Raw genomic sequence first — 22,609 nt, 5'->3', positions numbered from 1 at the left:
CCGCGCAGTACTACGGCATCGCAGGTGACGTACTTAGAGCAAGCAGGCCGTCTGCCGGTACTTTCTCCGTAGGATGCGGATTGCGCTGCCCTCGTGCTGGGTGCTTGGCCGGCCGTGCTGGTTTTGCTACTCCAGTGGGGTTGCAGAGCGGGCTTCTTCGGGGTTGGAGCCTTTTCATTCCCCTAAAAGCATTCGTTTTAAGTAACGTTTCTAAACGTGGAGTTCCCTGGCAATATCCTGGTCGTAAGAGAGAGCAGTACCCGTATATTGTTAGAGCTGATGTGGGTGTTTCCTTTTTCGTGAGCCACGTTTGCATTACAAGATCTAGTTTTCACAGAGTAGAAATAAACACACATCAAAGTTACGTCTGCTGTGTTACCGAAAAGGTGTAAAGGAGCCCGTCCTGGTATGCCTGTAACATAGGGCCCGTGGGGAGGATGCACTTCTGTGAATGAGGTACTGCTTTTCCAGCCTCACCCACAGGTGTACTGCGGGAGGAGAGCCCTGATGTAATGACTGTTTTGGAGAGCAGAAGAGACGACAGGCTGTTGGCCTCTTAAACAAGCTTAGTTGCGTTATGCTCACAGGAGCTGTCACAGAGCTTGTAGGGTCTTTGGTGTGGGCAAAGAGTAGTGATGTTTGGTTGTACTATGCTGTTTTAGGTTGTGGAACTCTGGCGGTGCTGGAACAAAATGAAACCGGGATTGTCCTGCTCAGGAGGTAACGTTGTAAATATTCTCTGTTGTGTAAATAAGATGTAAACCTATATTGTTGCTTGTAGAAAACCCAACCCAAACATTTTGGGGTATTACTATCAATGTGAACTATTACATCTATACTATATTGTTTACTGTATACATGTATTTTTATTGAGGTGTAAATGATTGGCTTGCATTCCACAGATCTCATTACAAGAAGTAATTTAGATTGCACCCTTTCCATAGTATAAGCCATTTAATGGAAAACTGGCAGTGTAAATTAAAAGCTCTGACCTTGCTTGAAATTGAAAGTTTAGTTGTTTGTTGTTATGTGTCACCTCTGTTTATCTTCTTAAAATTGGCTTAGGTTGAAAATAGAGCAGGAAGCTGGGATGAGTCAAGGAAGTCCTTTCTAGGAGATGGAATGATCCAAGAGAGGAGTTTGGTTCGTGTTCTGGGTGGGAGAAGAGGAGAGGTTAGTGCTTAGCTGCCATTCACTTAAGTTTTGGAACAATAGTTCTTTAGATTAAGAAGATAAATGAGCAAGAGGTTAGAAAACTCAGAGAAGCTGTTTTTTTAATTCATAATTATCCACCTGACTGTCTGAAGCTGTTAAACACACTGTTCTGCAAAGTGTTCTGTTCATTTCTTTGTTTCCAGAGACTCCACTTGTTTTGTGGCTTTCTTGAGCACCAAGCTATGTAATTTTCTCTATAGAAGCTTTCTGTGTGCATGCCTTTCTCTTGTAATTCCTGCAGCGTGCCACAAAGCTTAACCTGAGCTGAGTTAAACCTTCAGTGAAAGGGGGATAAATAAGTTCGCACTTACCATGAGGTAATAGTGTGGTCATTGATAGTTGTTGCAGAGCAACCAATGCATGGTACTTGATCCTGCAAGATGAATCGGTGGTGTGTTGAAAGCCCTTTTTAGGGGTTAGAGAGATCTTTAATATGTTCATGACTGTCCTTCTGTTGGTTTTTCATTGTCACTCAGATTATTAATGGTGTTGTGGATTGGATAGAGACCTCCCAATATCCCAGTTTTATTTCTTTGTCTACCATGGTTATTATAGAGTACAGGCTCCGATCACTGTAGGAACATCCTGGGGTGATGGTAGGTTAGTCTGAGATATGTGGCACCTCTCATCTCTGATTTTCCAGCAGTTTAGGACGGAAAGCAGATTCCAGTCTCTGTATGGAAGATCCTTGGCTCATTTATGCTTTAACTTGATTGACCTATTCTGACCTTGGTTAACCTATTCTTGTAGGAGTTAACATTATCCAGTAAGTTGCTTTTAAGGAGTTTGACTGGGAACTGAAACGGGTAACAAAGCTGTTCAGAATGGTAGAGATTGATTTAAAAAAACTACTGTCTTTGCACACAGCTAGTCCAGACTTGTGTTATGCTTTCCCATGGACAAATGTCTTCATTGTTTCTGTTCAGCTTTGACTGGAATGATGGCCTGTTTGATGTGACGTGGAGTGAGAATAATGAGCACGTATTGATCACTTCTAGCGGGGATGGATCTCTGCAAATCTGGGATATAGCTAAACCCAAAGGTCCACTGCAAGTCTATAAGGAACACATTCAGGAGGTAATCCTGCAAACTGCAAACATTTGCTGGGCTGTCTAATACTTGAATTACTAAAAGGGATATTTGAGCGCTCAAAATCAAAAGTGATTTTTGTTGCCTATTTTTAAACTTTGTTTGGGTCCATGATTTGAATTTATAGCTTCATGTTATTTTTAATATAAAGTTAATTAATGCATTCTACATACTCATTTGTACTTTCACACTCTGTAGTAGGTATCATGTAGTCAGATAAATGTAATAAATTCAGAAATAGTGTTTGTGGTTCCTTCTAGACTAAGGAACCACGAGTTGTATGGAAGTCCTGAAATCATTCTGTAGCTTTAGAGGACATTATTGGATAGGCCAAAATCAGGTAGCTGACGTGTATAGCCGTGTTATCCTTGCGGGTATAGAATGATAGAAATGATATCAATCCTTAGGACTTCTGCACCTGCTTTTCCTTTTCCATCCTAGCATCTCTGAGTTCTTGTTCAGATCAACAGTAGTCAGATATTGGGACAGCATGTTTTGTTGTTTTTTTTTTTTTATGCCTTGGTTTGATACTACTGAATTCAATTTGCTTAATGCCTCAGTTTCTTTATACCTTACATTACTGGTAGTGAAAATGCTACACTCATGCTCATGTTCATACATTTGCACATTTTAAAGGACTTTTATGCCTCACAATACTTATCTTCCTTCAAATGATTTTTTTTACCCTATTTTTCTTCATGCTTTCCTTCTAACTTTGTACTTCTTTTTTGCAAGTTTTTGAACTTCAGATGCGATCAGTTTTAGCTTGGACTAATAACACTTTATCTTAATGAAATAAATGTGAATGAAATAAGCTAGTGTGTATGTAGTCAACAATTAACTGTGGGTATTCAGTTTTGTATTCAGAAAGACATCCATTTTTTTTCAGATACAAAACACGAGGCTAAAATCTGAGTGATTGCAGTTATAAGACAATCTGTCTTTCTTATGTTTTTTTCTTTATAATTTTGCCACTTTGGCTTAATACATACACTGTGTAAATAAGGAATTTTGAGAGATCTGTGGTTGTAATCAGGATTATATGATAGTGTTCAAAGACTGATAGATGCAGGCGAGGCATAATACCAAATTATCATTTGTCTCTATCATTATCTCTTTGGAATTCTGTCCATAGGATTATTTTGGTTCTGCTACACCATCTGTTGTTTGTGAAGTGAGAATTTCCGTGTCCAAGTCCTGGTTTAGCAGGGAGCATGGGGAGGTGGATGCATTCAACCGTGAGTGGGAAAGACAGTGTAGGACACATGGGCTAAGTGTTTACTGTGAGATGTCAAGGTTCTGTATTGATTCTTTGTAAGTGTATGTTAAGAGGATAGATCTCAGTGGGAGTATAACTAATAGGTTGTGGTAAACACTGAGAAACAGTGCTCTTTAAAATCGTTGACTACTTCTTAATCTGTAATCCCTGTCTGACACTTGTAATGGTGGTTTTGTCACTGATTTTTGTAGTGTTTCTACTGATGGGACCAGTTTCTTATTTTCTAAATGAGATTGTTCTCCCCCTCAAAAATAATGTACAATTCTAATTGAAAAGCACATCTTTCCTATTAAAGGTCAGTGAGTTTTATTCCAGCACTAACCAAGTGCTGAATCTTGTGAATAAATTAGTCTGATTTACTTTGGTTTCGATGAGGTGTCACTGGAATAGGGGACAGTAGAGTACTTAAAATGCAAAGACTCACTTTACAAGACATATCTAATTAATTTTGAACTACTTCTTGGTTTTACTTCTTTCCTTCATCTTGTTTTCATCTTACTTGAGACATTTCTTATTACAGTGTTTAAACATAAATGCATTGATACATTCTACGATGGAAGATAAAGAAAGATTAATGGTTAAGGTTTGTGCTGTGTTATGAGCTCTTCTCAGTTGCTCAGGACAGTTTCTTTTGAAGTTCTGGAGATTTATGTTGAATGATAGCATGAGAAAGTAAGAAAAATAAAAGTGATCCTTGTTTGGTTCTCTGACACTTTCGTCTTCTCATTCTCTTCCCATTACCTGGATCTGCCACATGTCAAATGAAAATAGCTCTTGCTTTTTCTGAGCCTGTTGTCTGTTTGGCTTGTAATCCTTGCCTGGAGGAGAGTTTGTTCAGGTGCCATTATCTGTTATGTAGCTGCAGACTACTGGGCAGCCGCAGCTATGCCTGTCATATGTGTGCAGGTCACTGTCACAACCTGTCTTCAATTGATCTGCATGCTGATACCCTTTAGCTGTGCTGTAAGCTATATGTGAATTTTGTGTTAGCTCCGTAGCAGATCTGATTCATGCCCAATGTGTGGGGCTAGGTGAATTGTGTGACACAGGTACATATTTGTCAGGTATGCATTTCTTTCTTGAAAATTCTGGACGTATATGGCAGCCCAACATTTGGAGTGAGCAGAATTTGTGGGCTATTGCATGAATGAGGCATACTGTGTAGTGATACATTCTGGGGCATTGTCAATGACCCCAGGCTAGGAGTTGAATGCAAGACCATCATCCAGATTCAGGGAAAGAAAAGAGAGTTATGTTAGCAAGGAGCTCAGGAGTCACCTGGGAGAGCTGTGATGTCATCTGTTCTTAAAGCATGAGCATGACTTGTTTGTTTGTGTTATTGTTATTTTAATAGGAGTAGGCAGGCTGAAAAAGGAACTGTGGTACTGGTAGTGAGCTGACAAAGGTAGAATAGCCAAGGGGAAAAAGGCACAGTTTGGAAAAACAAACAGAAGAATTACTGTTCAGTTTATTATTTGGCTTTTGTCAAGTAGTGTATGGTTGTCTTGTACATTTAGGTTATAACCTCCTCACACAAGGGAGCTGGCACAAAGTGGTGCCAGAGCAATAAGCCTTTCAGTATACGGAAACAGAATATTGTGAAATAAAGAAGGAAAATTGCAGATGATGCGTTGTGGTCTTTTCTGTGGGCAGCGATTGCCTTCAACTTTTGGGAAATATACAAATAGATTAAAGCCAGTCAATTTAAGCTGGATCCAGCAAAGTCTGAAATAGTTTGTAGGAAGGAAAGTGCCCAGAAGTAGCTGAATGATACCTTGATTTCCTTTCTCATAATGTAAATATTTGAATAAAATTGGATCTCAGATCAGGAATCAGTTTGAATTATGTTCCTTTTTTTTTTTTTTCCTTTCTTTACTTTTTTTGATACCTTTCTGAGTCTGTATGTGCCTTCAATGCCAAACTGAAAGATTAAATTTAATTTTTGCTCAGGTAAATGGCACTATTGGCAGCTCTGTGATGCTTTACCAGAGTGGTTTTTTAGCTGATTATGATATAATCTGTAAATCCAAGTGTAATTAATGGAACTAGAATTAATGTATTTATGTATAATGTAGTTAATGGCTAACTAGAATCTCAGACTTATGCTTTTCCTAAATGGGGCTATTGTATCATTTATAGGCATACAGTGTTGACTGGAGCCAAACTAGAGGGGAGCAGCTAGTGGTATCTGGTTCATGGGATCAAACAGCCAAGCTGGTATGTTGGTTTTTGTTGAAGGTAAAAATGCAATTTTTTTTAATTTTTAAAAATGCATTGATTCACTTTTCCTCTATTTTAAATGGAAGCTATAGCTCTGTTTTAACTGAGATGTTTTTATATCCTTCAGCTGGTATTGGGTGAAGTAGTGCTTTTCGTGATACATGGTAAAATCAGGAGTTGAACTTGATGATCCTTAGGGATCCTTTCCAAGTTGGGATATTCTATGAAAAAAAGTTCTTAGTCCTTTTTATATACATCAAACTTTTATATTCATTAAATCTTTTCCTTTCTCATTGCATGTGCACCTCAACAATTTTTTATTTTATTTTATTCAGTGGGATCCAGCAGTGGGAAAGTCTTTACGCACCTTTAAAGGCCATGAAGGGGTCATTTACAGCACTATATGGTCTCCGCACATCCCTGGTTGTTTTGCATCTGCTTCAGGTAAACATGATGGCAAAGCAGTTCTCTCAACAACTGAAATGCCTATAATCATTCAGCACTTTCTCCAGCAGATGGTAGTATGTGTCATAGCTAAAAATGGAAGAAGGCAAGATAAATGTACTGCTGCAGCTGGATTTGTAGGTTCTATTACCATCTTTAAATTGTTCTCCTGGCTGTTTAAACAAGGATCAGCAGTTTTCTAGCAGTCGCTTTAGTGACTTGTGACATTTTTTTCCTTACTTTATGTAGCTGTCATCCATTCATCCAACTTCTGTTGGCCACTAAAATATTTTATAAGCTTTAGTTCTGGCTTAAACTTTTGATCAAATTGTCTCAAGCATCAGCAGTCTATTAGACCTGTGAAAAATGCAGTCAATTACCATTACTGCTGGAGATCACTGCATCGTGTTCTTTGGGAAAGTAATCATATATTATACTTTTCTACCTCTGCCAGCACTATGAAACTTGCTGACTAACGCAGTTATAATTGAGCTGGATTTATCTGCTATCAAGGAGATGTTACAGTGGTCCAACAGCACAAAGGTGGAGTTAGGGGTGCAGTGAGCCACAGATTTTGCTGGGAAACTGGGGCTAATAAGATATTGCCTCAATACAAATGTCAATATATTAGTATTACCAGCTTCAATGTCTCTAGCTTCAATCCTGTTGGATTTCTATGATGGTTCAAATAGACATTATTTAGGTCTCAAGAGGGTAAGCAAGTAGAAATGAGAGAGAAAATCAATATACACAGATACTGGTTTTTTTTTCTATTCTAAGGGAAATTGTGGAACAGAAAGCTTAATTTCACCCATAACTGAACTTCTACTGAGCTGAAGTTGGAACTAGAGAAAAACTGCAGTCTCAACATAAGGGCTAACTAGGCATGATGTCGCATTTACAGTTTGTCTCTTGTTTGATATGCTTTTGATATATGTACGGGGGGACTGACCATCTTAGGTCTAACAGTCTCTTCATTTGTAACTGTGTGTAGTCTTGAAAATTACTAATGGAAAATGTGCCTGGAGGGACACTTTTTGAACTTCCTTTCATCTCTCTCTCTTTTTTTTTTTTTTAAACTACATAATACTTTAAACAATAACCTTTTTGAAGAATGTTGTGGAAGGGTTCCCTCTTTGAAGAAAGCTGAGCTGCAATAGAATTGTAATGTGTTTTCTTTCTCCATTTCCCTTCTCTCGTCCTACCTCATGCACCTGCTCACATGCATACACTCATCCAGATATTAACCATGGAAAATGTTAGTACTCAGACCAGAAAATAGCTATTCCATGTTGCAGCTTCTTCATTTTTGACTTATGTATTGTCTTAGTAAAATAATAGTTAAGATAATAAGTATCTTGATAATTGTAGTTGGAAAAAGCAGTGATAATGAAATGTTTCAGATTTAACTAAATGTAGGTGAAGCACCTAAAAGTTATGTAAAATATAGGGAAGTTCAAGTAAATGTCTTTCCCCTTTTTGTTTTCTGAAAATAAGCAGAAGGGAGGGAGACTTAAGAACTTTTGCATGCCTCACTCTTGCCCTTTTGCTGCCTTTATTTGAATCCATATAGATGCCAGCAGGAGTTTAATATTGTCTTAACTAATTAGGTTTTCTGTTCTCAGTGTTCACAAACTAATGCACCTGCAAGACACAGCAAAATAACTGCTCATAATGACCACTGTGGGCCTAGACAACTTTTGCCTGTTGCTGATAAGGTTAAATCTTTGCATTTGGAATATGCCTTTCCTCTCAAACATTTATGAGACTAGAAGTAGTATAGGAGTGAAGAAAATTAAAAACCTGTGACTGTAATATAAAAAAAACTGAAAAAGAATTTGGTACTACATGTAGTATATTTTGTTCGTTAAGTCTTTGATCTGAATACATACAGGAAGACTAACTGTGTACAGGAGCCAGTGAAATGCAATTATGTTATGCAACTATATTTAATATATCATTTAAATTAGCTTTTATTTAGCATCTAATATATTTCCAATTAACATTTACAGGGATGTGTAGAGCATTATCACTTTAGTGCTGTACTCATTATGTACAATCACTGTACTCTTGAAAAGCTATCAAGTAATTGACTTATCTTGTATTGTTTGAAATTGAGAGATGTTAATAGTAACTGAACAATCTACTAATTCTGTATATGTAAATACATTCTGTTGTGAAGTCAGTAACAATTTCTGAGCTGATAAGCAGGATGTTCAGGTGTACAGGCAGTACCAGCACATAGCCCTGGTAAATGTCTGCCTTACACTGATAAAACAGCAATGTGGAAAATGTCATTAAAGAAATGACATAAATAACTAACTTCATGGCTAAAAGGGTTTAATGAGTCATCGTGTCATTTGCCCAGAAGGGGCTCTTTTTTTTTTTTTTTTAAATTATCTTGGGGAGCAAATGGATGAATAGTGCATACAGAGTGCCAGATACACAGAGTGTTAGGCTATAAGCAAACATAAGTCAGTTCTACTGAATGATCCTCCACAATTGCAGAACCATAGCTTTTGTCCAGTCCTGTGGTTTTTAAAGAGAGTATCTGTTACAATGTCAAACGTTTTTATTAATCTTCAAATTTATCAGTGGGAAGTAATTAATGAGTACCATGTTACCCTCATCTGTGTAACTGTAGTATTCTGCAGTACATAGTAGCAGATGAAAATGTGAATGTTTTGGAGTTGGCAAAGCCCAGGTTTAAATGGCAGTTATGGCATACTGACTGGCCTTTTAAAAACTTGGTTTTCTTTCCTATTAGTCTTTATTGACCAACGTGTGTCTGAGGGGTTGTCAAGCTGTAGGTCCAGAAATCAACTGGCATGCAGCCGATGGCATCCCTTTCTACGCTCAGGAATGAGTAAGAGAATGAACTGGAAAAGGCATACTTCAACTGAATTAATGGGAAAGGTACTGCCCTAAGTGAAGCTTCTCGAGAAAAGGATGTGTTCTGTATGTCAATTCCTGGACCACATGTGGGATTGCAGGCTTTTGACTGTACGTTGCTCTTTTAGAAGCAGCCAAGGCAAAACGAGGAGTTGATGGGAAGTAGGCGTGCAGGCAAGTAACTCAGAAGATATCTTCCACCTCTACTCTGGAAGGCCACATCTGGAGTTCTGGGGTCCTCAGGTCATGAACGACAGGGAATTACTGGAGAGTTTAGCGGAGGGCTGCAAAGATGGTTAGGGGCCTGGAGCATCTCCCATATGAGGAAAAACTGAGAGACCTGGGGCTGTTCAGCCTGGAGAAGACTGAAGAGGGGATTTTATCAATGCTTATAAATATATAAAGGACAAGAGTCAAGTGGGTGTGGCCAGATTCTTTTAAATGGTGCTCAGTAAAAAAAACAAGGGGCACTGGGCACAAGCTGGAACATGAGAAGTTCCATATGAACATGAGGAAGAACTTCCTTACTGTGAGAGCGACAGAGCACTGGAACAGGCTGCCAGAGAGGATGTGAAATCCTGCCTGGATGCCTTCCTGTGCAATTGACTGTAGGGAACCTGCTTCAGTAAGGAGATGGTCTACATGATCTCCAGAGGTTCCTTGCAACCCCTGTGACTCTGCGATTCTGTGTTTGTTTAGGTTCCTAAAAAAAAATGTAGGAAATAAGCTTGTATTCTCCTATGGTAATGGTTTGACATGAGTTCCAAAATGCTTTACTGGAAGTTTTTATTTCCATTAATTTGTGAAAGGTGTGGGTGAGAGGGCTAAGGTTCTCTCTTTCCTTGTGAGATCTTATGAGTTCTTTTCTAGTTATTGGTCTTTTGAATTTGCTAGAAGAAATGCCATCATTTCCAACATCATTCCATCACTGCCAATGGTGCTTGAAGATTTGCAAAATTGCTTTTTAATTTTTGGAATCTCAGTCTTAAAGAAAGAAAAGAATAAGAGCCTTCTATTTACGGTCCTTGGTCAAGTATCTAAAAAGCAAACTGTGCAGTTACTGTGCTTTGATGTGAGTTAGCAGAACTGCTGATTATGCCACAAACTATTCAAATATAATTTACTTACACACTTAGGTAAATATATGTAATGAAATGAGGTGGTTGTTTTCATTTGGAATTTTTTGCTTCAAGAGATATTGACATACTTTTGAATTCTTCCATGTCTTGTGCTCAGTAAGGTTTCCTAAATGAACCTTTAACATGCCATCAAGGGAGCCTACAAACAGGAAGGGAATCAACTCTTTGAAAGGGTTGATAACTGCAGGACAAGGGGAAATGGTTTTAAGTTGAGGGAGGGAAGATTCAGGTTGGATGTCAGGGGGAAGTTCTTTACAGAGAGAGTGGTGAGGTGCTGGAACAGGCTGCCCAGGGAGGTTGTGGATGCCCCGTCCCTGGAGATGTTCAAGGCCAGGTTGGATGGGGCCTGGGCAGCCTGGTCTGGTGTTAAATGGGGAGGTTGGTGGCCCTGCATGTGGCAGGGGGTCGGAGATTCATGATCCTTGAGGTCCCTTCCAATCCTGTGATTCTGTGATTCATGCAAGCTGAAATGCTTCTCAGGCAATGAGTTTAGCCCTCAATTTATGGTATATGCTAAACATAGCAAAGTGTTGTATGTAGCACATATTAGAAAATAAAACACTTATGGCCTGTAGTATTTTATGTTAGGAAAAAAGAGTCTTTAAATATTGAAAATAAAAATACAACAGAAGCTTTTTGCAGTGAACTAATTTGTTTAGAATGACTTGGGTTAGTGTTAGGTATGTAGCAAATACTTCTATTTGCTAGAGAATAATAATACAGTAGTCTAAGTTAGGTCAGTTGGCCATTGTTGAAGTAAAAATTTTTCAGTATTATTATTTATCTCAGAAAACACTGAAATAAAGATTTTTACCTTTATTTTCAAGCAATTTACTTTTTTTTCAGAAAAAAAGACTGAGGTTTGCTCTGAGATAACTGGAGACTCTTCTAAATAGCTATGTCATATAGCTTACATTGTGCTTCTGTACCGTCTGGCAATAATTGCTTACCTGGTTGTTGTCACGGGACTTAAGAGTTTATAATTAATGGATATAGGTTAAATACATCTGTGAGGAAAAATCCAGTGTAAAGCCTACATGAAATTTAAATGTTAAGTAAACTTTATCTCTTCATTGTGTATTTTCACATTAGCAGTCATCATCTCACATACGGGGATGATGTACTTGTAGATTAGCATCTCTTTCGTTAATTTTGAATAGATGAGTATATATTGTGTAGTTCTATTGATTCGTCCAAGATTTCACAAATATTCATTAAAATGAAAGAAGGCAAGTATAATATACAAACAAATCTGGAATCATAATTATCTAACAGACCAGCAAAAATCTGTTGCTATAGAGAAATTGCTTCTTACAAAAATAGAAATATTTTGTGGGGGAAATGTTGGCCGTTTTAGTGGTTGCTTACTTTGGGATGCCAACTGGAAGTGACTCCTAGTGAATATGATTTTATTAGGTGTGCTGTACTTGTATTTTCCATTATTATGGATAGAATAAAAGAGTATCCCGAGTTAGAAGGGACCTGTAAGAGTCATCAAGTCCAACTCCTGCCTCCGCATAGGACTACTCAAAAATCGGACTGTATATCTGAGGACATTGTCTGAATGCCACTTGAATTCCAGCAGCATGGGGCTGTGACCGCTGCCCTGGGAAACCTGTTCCATGCCCTCCACCCTCTGGTGAAGAACCTTCTCTTGGTATCAAGCCTGAGCCGCCTCTGTTGTGGTTCATGCTGCTCCCTTGAGTTGGGATAAGTTATCCTAATTCTGCTTTTTCATGGGAAAAACACATCATTTGTAATGCAGATTTCAAGAAATTATGGATATGTGGAATGTGATAATTCCTATTTCTTTTTCACAGCAATTTTAATTGAAATGAAATATGTATGTATTCTGAGGTCATAGAAAGATGTTCAAGCAAAAAAAGTGATTTGTTAAAATGTGTATCAGGATTACACTGTTTATCAGATACGTTTAAAAAATATAAAAACAGATTCTTTCACTCAGAGCTTAAACAGAAAAATAGCATTTGGCTTTGGCTTTAATTCAATTTGTTCCATTGGCTGAAAGGTTGACCTGTGTGCTCTGTTATTCCATTAAAAGTATGTCACAAGTAGTGCCAGCCATGGTGAATGGCAGCTAAGAATAGCATTTATGTAGGAAGATAAAGAAAGGAAAAATGTAGAATAACTGATTTTCTTGTGGGTCAGCATTTTCTATTTAAAAAAAGAAACAAACAGGAAAGAACTGGGACAATTGTATTTTTGGTGTAAAAGTTGTTATTGCCTTGAGTATTTTTTTCCTAACATTTTTGGCTATAATAACACTATAATGGCTGATCTCTGTAGCATTTCATTCTATTCCACCTGGGGAAATATTTATTTGCTTTGAAATGTTTTTTGTCTGTAGTGAGATATGAGCTTCCCCTTCAAATCTGTGTTTGATGAAACTGAAATAATAGGTTACAAAGAAGTCCATTGTTGCATCTTCAGAAGACTTAAAACTTGAGGTGAAATCTGTCCTGAGGTTGGCAGAGCTGGCAGAGGGATGGACATGCTGCCACTTTTGCCAAGATCCTACTAGTCGTGTTTCTTCTCACCATATGCCATGCTGCTCTTATAACCACCGTGGGGATGGTTAGGGCTTCAGTGTGACACTGCCAGGAGTGCTTTATGTATGCAGGGCAGCAGTTATCCTTGCTCCTGAAAATAGTGGAAGTAAAATAGGGGATTGATGAAAGGATTATTGAAAGGAGCTGTGATTTCCTGTGCCGGTCTGTTTGTTTTACGGAGAGTGACCAACTGGGCTTCAAAAGCATCAGAATGCTTGTTTCTAAGGTGCATGCTGATGATAACCAATTTGAAGATTTTCAGAAGTGTTACTGATAGAGAAATTTCTTTAGTAGCAATGTGAAGCAAAGATTTTAGTTTAGACAGTACTGATTTATTCTTTCTGTACCAATCATGGATGTTTGGACATCTTCTACTGATTTCATTTGCCTCTTGAATGAACACCACACAGTCATGGGTTCCTTTTGATCAAATCAGAATTTTAAAAAGTAATTGAAGTGTTAGTAATAAAATGAAATTCTTTTTTTCCAGTGGAAGAGCAGTACTAAGTTCTTATTTCTTTTGCACGTTGCTTTAACCTCTGTGTCTATTATATCCATACTTTATTTAGTTTGAGTGTCCTTCTATAATAATTTATATTTCATGGAAATAATAAATGATTGTCACCTAAATACTAGTGGATTAACTGTATCCCAGACTCAATTCATCACTGCTGAATGAATTTTTCTTTGTTTCAGGTGACCAGACTTTAAGAATTTGGGATGTGAAAGCCCCAGGAGTCAGACTCGTGATACCAGCCCACCAGGCTGAGATCTTGAGCTGTGACTGGTGCAAGTATGATGAGGTATAACCCCGTTTGTTCAACTGTTTTCTTACATGAGCCACTTTTATTAAGTAGCGGGGTTTTTTCTTTGTTTGTTTCTCCTAACAAGTTAATGCATCTTCTAGTTATGTGGGAATAAAAGCAGGTCTAGTTGCTCCTTTACTCTCATTTGCTAGCTGCATTTCCAGAAGAACATTGTTTCAAAAGATAAATGATCAAATTGGTCTGAAGTTTTGCTCAGACTTTTCCATAGTGGGTAGTATATTTTTTTTAGTGGAGACAGTTCACGCTTCTCTATTGTCTTTAATTTATATACTGGAGACCACATTTATGATTTATTCATCTATTTTTTTGATCTACCTTATTGTTTTATCTCTCTAACTTCTTTGCAATTTAATATTTAAGTTGTCCTAATACATCTGTGTTGTGGAATCATCAGAACTTGCTGGTAACTGGTGCAGTTGACTGCAGTTTGAAAGGCTGGGATTTGCGAAATGTCCGGCAGCCAGTGTTCATCCTCCTTGGTCATACCTATGCTGTCAGAAGAGTGAAAGTAAGTTGCAATTTATTCACTGTTGCCTATCCTTGAATCGTTAAACTTTAAACATACACTTCAAGCAATGTTATTATACATGATCTAAGAACTAAGGAAAAAACATGTTGAAGATTTTTGATGGTAGAGTTCTTGGAAATTGTTCAGTTTAGCACTGAAAGACTTTTTTATGTCTAGCAGATTGCTGAGCTTTCAAATATTACAAACAGATGTAAGTACTTTAACACATCAGGTGATAGACCTCTGGAATTAGCCCTCTCTTCAGTGGGATCTAATGAGAGGGTAGGAAGCATGGGGCACAAACTGAAATACAGAAAATTCCATTTAAGCATAAGAATTTATTTATTTAATCTACTTTGGAGTTGCACAAACACAGCTTTCCGCCCTTATATAATATTAATCCAATTGGATGTAGCCTTCAGCAACCTGCTTTAGTTGACCCTGCAATCGAGCAGTGGGGATAGACCAAATGATCTCTAAGGGTCTCCTCTAACTGCACTGATTCTATGATTCTCTGATAATAATCTTCTAGCAGCTAGAAATATTGTATGGAAGAAGTAGATGACCGGTGACTGAATTCTCAGTCTCTTTCTATATAGCATCTTCTATTGTCTTTATTGAAGTCAAAACACTGGGTTAGAAGACTGTTGGCCTGACCAACTAGAGTATTTTTGTATTCTTAGGTAAGTTTCCGTTTGATGGCCCATCATTCTCCCTGTTTCCTGAGGTACCTTTAAATGATTCTTAGGAGTTGCTTAGCAGTAGAACTTTCTTCACAGCCAACTTTGAGGACAATTCCTTAAATAGTTTCAAGGAGGCAGTGGAGTGGCTGTGTATGTGTACTTGTGTAAGGAAGAGGTATGTGGGAATGTGTGACTTCTAATCCATCTTAGCAGGCTTTTATAGCTGTCTCTGGGAGTTAGATGTGGCCTCTGTGGGTGTAAGATCTAAGAAGGTAGGCCGGCATTTAGAGATGGTACCCGTGGTTGTGTGGTGTGTCTCACCAGTCAGGCTACAATGAAAGACACCAGGATGCTACCCAAACTAAGATTTTCTTTTCCCCTCCACTGTGCTGGCACTAGCAATTACAGAGCTGTGCAGCAGGCTGGCTCTGCTGACTGCTCTTGCTGAAAATCCTGTCCCTAAAAGTGACTAGGATATTTAAGGTCAGTGGCAAAGCTTTTCAGCTTTGAAAAGATGTTTTTGCTTTGTCTGAAAACATTTGAACAAAGCTGCAGTGGGGGCATGTGGGAAACTTGCTACTATGAACTTGATATTCAAAAACAAGCAAATCCATGGCAGAATTTTACAGCTTAGCCAAGGTGTTCTTTAAGTACTTGCCTACTGATTTCATGTTCTCCCTTGTTCTTGGCTGATAAGAGGCTGATCAATTGTGTTAAATATAATACAACTTAGTTTGTAAGGCACACCATCCTGAATTCACCTGTTAACTGCTGAACTCAGAACGTCACTACAGATTGACATGCTGATTGCTTCAGTGTTGTAGTTATCAAGAGATGATGGTATAATTAGCGCAGAAATTCTCCTTTCTCTTAATTGTTCCTACATATCTTTTCTTTATTCTTTTTTCTCTTGTTCCTTTCCCCAAAATAAATCTTGGGTCCTTCCCAATGTGCAAATGCAAACACAGACTGTTTTTTGTGGCTTACCTAACAATCCTGAGCAAGTGATATCCTGCATGTAACAACATACATTGTTCTCCTGGCAGTTGTGGCAATAGCTCAAGCCTAACTTTTGAAGTTACACAGCTTTTGTAAAGCTTTCTGTGCTTAATGAGTTGATACTTGGGTTGTCAGCCACAAGCAGAATTTGAGTGTTTATGACTGTTCTAAAACTTCTTAACTTTACAGCAGGGTTACTTAGAAGTGCTGTAATGAAAGAAACTCGAACCACGATCTCACAAAACAATGTCTGTAATTAAAAGCACGGTGGGGAAATTTGTTGACATAATCTGTATTGTTGCAACATCATGTGTACCTACAAAAAACAGCTTAAATAGCTAAACTTTGGTAACTTTCTAATTACTATAAGTCTGTATCTGCTCATGATTTTTTGCTTTAAAAGTTGTTCTGTTTTGTCTTCTTACAGTTTTCACCATTCCATGCAACTTTATTGGCCTCTTGCTCCTATGATTTTACTGTGAGGTACAGTATTTTTTTTTTAATTGCATAGAATATATAATCCTTCTTAATTTTGCTTGTAATAGAAAATAATTCTAGCACAGGCATAGTGAAGTGCAGTTAATGTTGCTCCTAGATGTTTTCTCTAATAAGATATGTTGAAAATACATGGGCTCTTTCCTTAAAAACTGTCAGTCACTCCTTTCTGCACTGGCAGATGCTTTCCTTGTAGGCCTTTTCACACTGTTCTGCTGCACATAGCTGTGTCCAACTGTGGTAGTCTCTGATAGGAAGGTAATAACCTCTAAGATGAATGTGGTTGAGTGACTTTATATGTTTCTGTGATTTGTTTTTATTGAAGCTTTTATAATGAATTTTTTTGATCCTACCAATATCTAAGGAAGCCTTTTAGTATTGTTCCTCAGTATGTATGCTGAAGTTTAGATGGTATTTCAGCAACTTCCCTTGACTTCCCAGTAAAACTAGTAAGTACTGGTGAGTGTTTTATAATAAAGCTGAGTGCTTTAATACAAATTAACTGCTTTTCTCTTCTTAACAAGTGGAACCATGTTGAAACCCATTCATAAGTTTATTAGAAATATTAGCAGAGGGGAATATTTTCTTTCACTGACAAGATGTTTAAAAATGCCTAGTATGTACAGGTTGGTGTACCTGGTGTACAAGAAAGATTAAGTTTTGAAGGCTGATGTTGCACCTGTTTGTAGGACAGATGGACAACTTCACTGGTTTCAAATTCCCTCTGATGGGAAAGCAAACCTCTATTCCTTTTGCAGTTGTATAGCTTGTGATATTTCTATATCTCATTTTGTTAATTATTAATGCAAAGGCTTGCATTTTATGCTGTCCTAGATATAGCATATTTTGTGAGTACAGGACAGCATAGGCTTTAAATTTTAATCTGAAATAAGTGATTAAGACTCAGTGTTCACTTACATACATTCAAATATGTAAAAATCAGGTATTGCATGTTGGTTTGGAAAAGGAAATTTCTAAACCAACTTGTTTCTGAATTCCTGAAGTTATATTTGATTATTACTTTTTGCCTATAGGCACATAACATCTATTATGTCAGTCTTAGATTGTGAAGCAATTTTGGTTTCAAAATAGAAAATAATTATTGTTTGTAAAACCCCACACCAGCAATCACTGAAGTGACAGGTTTGTTTGTTTGTTTGTTTGTTTTACCACGGGGCCTTCTTTTGAGCTTTGGATGCTTCAAGGCAGGCATAAGATCCATCTGATAAAGTAGGGCAAGGAGAACATGTTTGCTAACAGGCTTGATAACATAGTAAGGAGGGCTTTGAAGTAGAGAAATGTTAGGAAGGAGTGACTGTAACCTGAAGAGAAGTGAAGGTGTGAGGGTCAGAGAAGTGTGTGCAGAACAGCATTATGTTAAAGGCTTTCTAAGTTGCCCTCTGAAAGCAGACTGATACCTGAATGCAACAGAGGAAGCAAATGGGTAATAAGAAGTCTATGTGCAGCTGCACAGCTGTAGCCTCTTAGGGGATTGTACAGATTTAGTGGGACATTGCCACCTTCATAGCCTCTCTTTCCTGAGGACCCTTTATCCTTTGCCACATTCCAGTATGGTGAGCTGCTAAGAGCAAAGGTTCTTGAGAGCTTCTTCCTAAGTTTACATTAATTGTTATTCTCTTGCTTAGTGTAATAAGGAGTAATGCCTGGCCAGTGAAATACTCTGTTGTGTGGTTGCTGCCAGGAGCCTGACAGTCTAAGTGCTGTGTTGTCTGTACGTATATAACTTTAGAGACTGCTGTATCAGCATTCTGTCTTATATAAAATGCCTAATTTTATTTATGTGAAGGGCTTACTTGTTATACAATACTGCACAGCAGTCTGTGGAGGTTTATTTATGTCATCTTCTTTAGCGTCCTCTACTGACTCAGTGCCAGCTGGTTTGCTGTGTGTGGTTTCTCAAAAGGCTTCAAAGTCCAAAATAAAAAGTGGTGATTGTTGGTTGTTTTTTTTTTCCAGTGGCCTTGTCTGAACAGTATGATTGATAATCTCCATAATAAATGGTCAATGCATTTCAGTGATTTTAATGCATCCCATTGCTCTTCCCCTTTTTGACACCAACTGTATATCCTTCAGGTTTGGCACTAATGTACTTCATGTAAGGTCTAGCTTTGCTTCATGTAAAATGTAGTGCATTTTCAGCTCTGACATTTAGTTTATGAAGCTTTCAGCAAAGATGGAGAAAATTTCTATCTCATATACCATGGTGCCTGTAAATGCAGAGAGTGGAGACATTTTCACAGAATGCCATGTTTTGCTCTTGGCATAATTCTTCTGTACAAACAATTAGTTGCTGTGACCAGAGAGAGAGGGATCAGAGATGAAGAGATGAAATATAATTATTTAGGAGTTTTAGCATGAGTGAACGGCAAGTGGAAGTCTTTGAAAAATGTGGCACAAGTAAAATATTATGTATAATGGGGGAAACTTGTCACTGCAATACTTTGGGAATGTCTCTTCTAAAGAGTATAATATTATGATGTACCTCTACCACATTCCTTTACTGTCGTTTGCAAGAAGGAGTAAGAAGTAGAGTTCTCTGAGGAATGTTCTGAGTTTGAATGGATGCACAATACTCCCTACATACACATACATGCATGCATACTGGCATGTATGGACTTGCACATACATACACTTGTGGGGACATGACTGTGTACGTGCAAGACTATACACGTTTCAATTTAATAAGAAAAATACTTGACAAATATATAAATAGGCAAGAGAAGTTCAGATTCCATTAATTTTATATTTCGTAGAATCTACTTAAGACTTGGTTTTAGCCTCATTTTGTAGTAATCCATAGAACAGTATGGCATGGGAGTCCTTTAAAAATTATGATTGCTTGTGTGCACAAGCTATTGAAAACTAGTTCCCATGCCAACTTCATGCTGGTAGCTGAGAAAATAAAAGGTGTGGTAGATCTGAATTTTACTTTTTGGTACTTAAGTATAATGATATGTATTTAGTCCTCTGTCTTATAGATCCTTCATCAAGACAAACTCCTTACTGTTTGGAAGAACTCAAAGGAAAAAAAAAAAACTAGCTGTGTTAATTCAAAAAATCAGTTTTAAAACAAATGAATCATTAAATGCCCGGAAATGTGCAAAGTACAAGAACATTTCCAGGACTTATTTAGGTCTGCATGCGTGTTCTTAAGCCTTATCTCTATTAAAATTCAGTTTGAAAGAACTTCAGTGTCATCTCTTACCGGAATCATAATTTTATATATTTGGAATCTCTTCAGTATAAAAAGATCCTGTTGCATTAGGCACAGACAGTGCTCACCCAAATCTAAACAGATGATCTGATAAATTGAAGAACTTCATTAAGCTGGTATCAAGCCAGATCTTGAAACGTGTTCACAGAATCTTGCCCATGGGGTAAAGAAGCAATTTTTGTTGAAAGTTTATTCTGCGCTAGATAGCAAATCTGAAAGAAGCTTTAAGGTGAACCACAGACTCTACCTGCCCATCAAGTACAAGTTCAATGACTTGGATCACAAAGAAGTCTTCAGAACTTCTGGAATAATGCTGCTCACAAAAAAACCTTTTTTTTATTTTTACTTCAGTCACTTGTCCTTTTTTTTGGTTTTTCCTTCAAGCTGAGAAAGTGTTTTGCTTTGCTCCATTGCTCTTTTTTTTTTTTTCTATTTTTCTTTTTTCCCAACTAAAAATTATCTTCCAGATAATTGAAATATTTATCACTGGCATTTTCCAGCATGAAACTGAAACCTCTGCAGTAGAACATGTTAATTTGAATGTCTCAGTTGATGGGAACTCCCATAGTGTCGTAAGAAGTTTCATTGGTAGCAAAGTTGCTGGTGGTAATCAGAGCCTCGAGCATTACATCTGGTGAAATTAACCTAATTCAAAACTGATTGTAACTTTTCAATTATGATTTAACTTTATTACGACTGTGGAAGTCAGAATCACTCATAGACCGGTGTTAATACCTTTTGGTATTAAGACAAGAATTACAATTTCATGCTAAATATTATAACAAATATTAATAGGTGTGACATTCTTGCAGTTCATAAATTCACTGCCATTTTCCTGCCTGCATGTGCTAGCTTTCTTTAAAAATAGTGTTACGAGGTAGAATTTCTCTTAAAGTTAGGCAAATGTTGACCTCAGGAGTTACTCACCAAATGATGCAACTTCATAAGTGAGATAATATCTTTCTTCCAGCAAAACAAATTTCTGCTGCTTTTAATAGCATTATAACATTGTTGAATACCACAAAGGGATATTTGTGTATTTTCTTTTTAATTTATTCTAATATACATGTCTGTTTGTATAAATATTAAACATCTGTAATTGAAATTTTAAAGTAATGAATCTTTAACGATGGCAGCATCTAAATATATGTTGTTGTTGTTTTTTTTTAATTGAAAGTGCATCTTTCCATTAAAAGAAAAAAAGACAAATCGAGGAACAAAGAGTGAGCAGAACCACGCTAGTATTGAAAGCTGGGCTACAGATAGCATTTTTCACTTTATACTGCAGTAAATAATCAGAGCCACCATGAAATTGCCATCAGTGGTTTTCAATCCTAAGACTGTGCAATTTTTTACCTTTCCTTACCTTCTTATGAACAAATGGGTGAGGATGAAAACGCTGAGATGGTCTTTTTGCCCTTCTCTCTTGAAAAATAGGTTGTTTATCTTAGATCTCAGGTACTAGGAAAAAGTTAAGAGGACTGTTGCTATGGCACAGCCATTGTACTGATACCTCTCTGGTCATTTATTAAGGAAATAACATTTACGTATTAAACAAACTGACCTTGCTGGCTCCAATGTTTGCTATTTTACCTGAATTGGTTTGAACATAAAGAGCACTCAGTGTAGTTAGTCTGATAACAAATCGTTCTTATTAATTATTTTCACTATCCCCAGTCACAGACCTCTGTGATTGTTAGAGAAGAAATAAAGCATCTGATTGACCGCTGTCAGAAAATTCAAACAGGAAACCTGGTTACAGCTGCCACCTCCTAGAATGTGCAGTGCTTTGTAGCTTGTGGACTTTTCTAAGAAATACCGTATAATCCAAAAAAAACAAAAACAAATCTTTCTTTTGTGCCATCATTAGACTAGTATTAACTGTGTAGTGCCACTGATCTTTGTCGTACAAATTTGTTATTGAATTATAATGTTTTACAGAAGCACAGTCTCAAATTAGAGACAAAGAATGGCCAATGTCATACATGAGAACATGTAGTTTTCCATAAATAAACATCTTGTACTGAACGATACCAAAAATTGAGAAAAATCATAATTTGAACTGATATCTTACAGGGATACAATTATCCATCTATCAAGAAATATGACGAGAATAATCTATCCTACATTTTTTTCTGTTTTAGTAATGTCCCAAATGCTGATCTTTGGTGCCAATTTTGATCTCACTTCCAGCAACAAGAGACAAAGATGGTTTTACCCAGTGAGGTTTAATTTATGCAAATCAGCAGATGGCTTTGCAGGAATACGATTAGTTATGTTTCCTAAGTGGATGAGTTTGCTCTTTTAAATATCCTGGCAGCAACAGATTTGTCAATATCTCAAATTATATTTTTTAAATGGCCTTTCAATTACTTTAATTGTGGTTTGTTTGATTATTATTTTTTTCTTTTCTTTTTTTTCTTCCTCCCACCCTCCCTTTCTACATAGATTCTGGGACTTTTCCAAGCCTAACCCTTTGCTGGAAACGGTCGAGCATCATACTGAGTTTACATGTGGACTAGATTTAAGCCTTCACAAATGTGGCCAGGTAAGAGATGTGACAAATTTACCTTTTGCTTGCCTATTATAGCCAGTTCTTTCAAGGCTGGACTGCAACACTCAAATCCTGAATAACAGCCACCAGATCACAGAAAGCTTTTGGAATTGAATCTGGCTGAATGCTTACTAAGTAAACTCTTCTTCAGGAGTATATTTATTTATAAAGCAGTTACTTGCGTTGAGCTGGAAAAGAGGACAAAACTGACAGAACTGCCAAATCAGGTAGCTGAAAGCCACAGCAAGCTCATGGAAAATGAGGTGGCTTTATTTTGGAAGGAAGAGTAATGGTGAATAGTCTTAGATACCAAGCAAAGACAGAGGGCTTTGTTCCATCTGCTTGAAAAGTCAAGTTTAGTATTGCTAGTGTCACACTTGATCTCTGAATCTGTTTTGTCATGTACTGTAGGAGGCTCAACATATATTCAGAAGTGTAAAACCCTCAGTTATTAATCTGA

At 37.4% G+C, this 22,609-nt stretch overlaps 1 protein-coding gene across 1 annotated transcript; it reads left to right on the top strand.

The window, feature by feature from the left end:
* Window positions 1-5: 5 nt before the first annotated feature.
* Window positions 6-22,200, top strand: PEX7 (peroxisomal biogenesis factor 7; the record flags this gene model as incomplete). Its single annotated transcript, XM_031552208.1, has 9 exons — window positions 6-57; window positions 663-720; window positions 2,142-2,292; window positions 5,723-5,800; window positions 6,139-6,247; window positions 13,545-13,651; window positions 14,070-14,183; window positions 16,293-16,348; window positions 22,044-22,200. Coding segments are annotated over 9 exons (867 nt in total), but the record flags the coding sequence as incomplete, so codon positions are not given.
* Window positions 22,201-22,609: the final 409 nt, after the last annotated feature.

This window comes from Meleagris gallopavo, chromosome 2, assembly GCF_000146605.3.
Source record: "Meleagris gallopavo isolate NT-WF06-2002-E0010 breed Aviagen turkey brand Nicholas breeding stock chromosome 2, Turkey_5.1, whole genome shotgun sequence".
In the NCBI taxonomy this organism is placed as follows: domain Eukaryota; kingdom Metazoa; phylum Chordata; class Aves; order Galliformes; family Phasianidae; genus Meleagris; species Meleagris gallopavo.
This window is presented reverse-complemented; position numbering and strand designations above follow the sequence as displayed.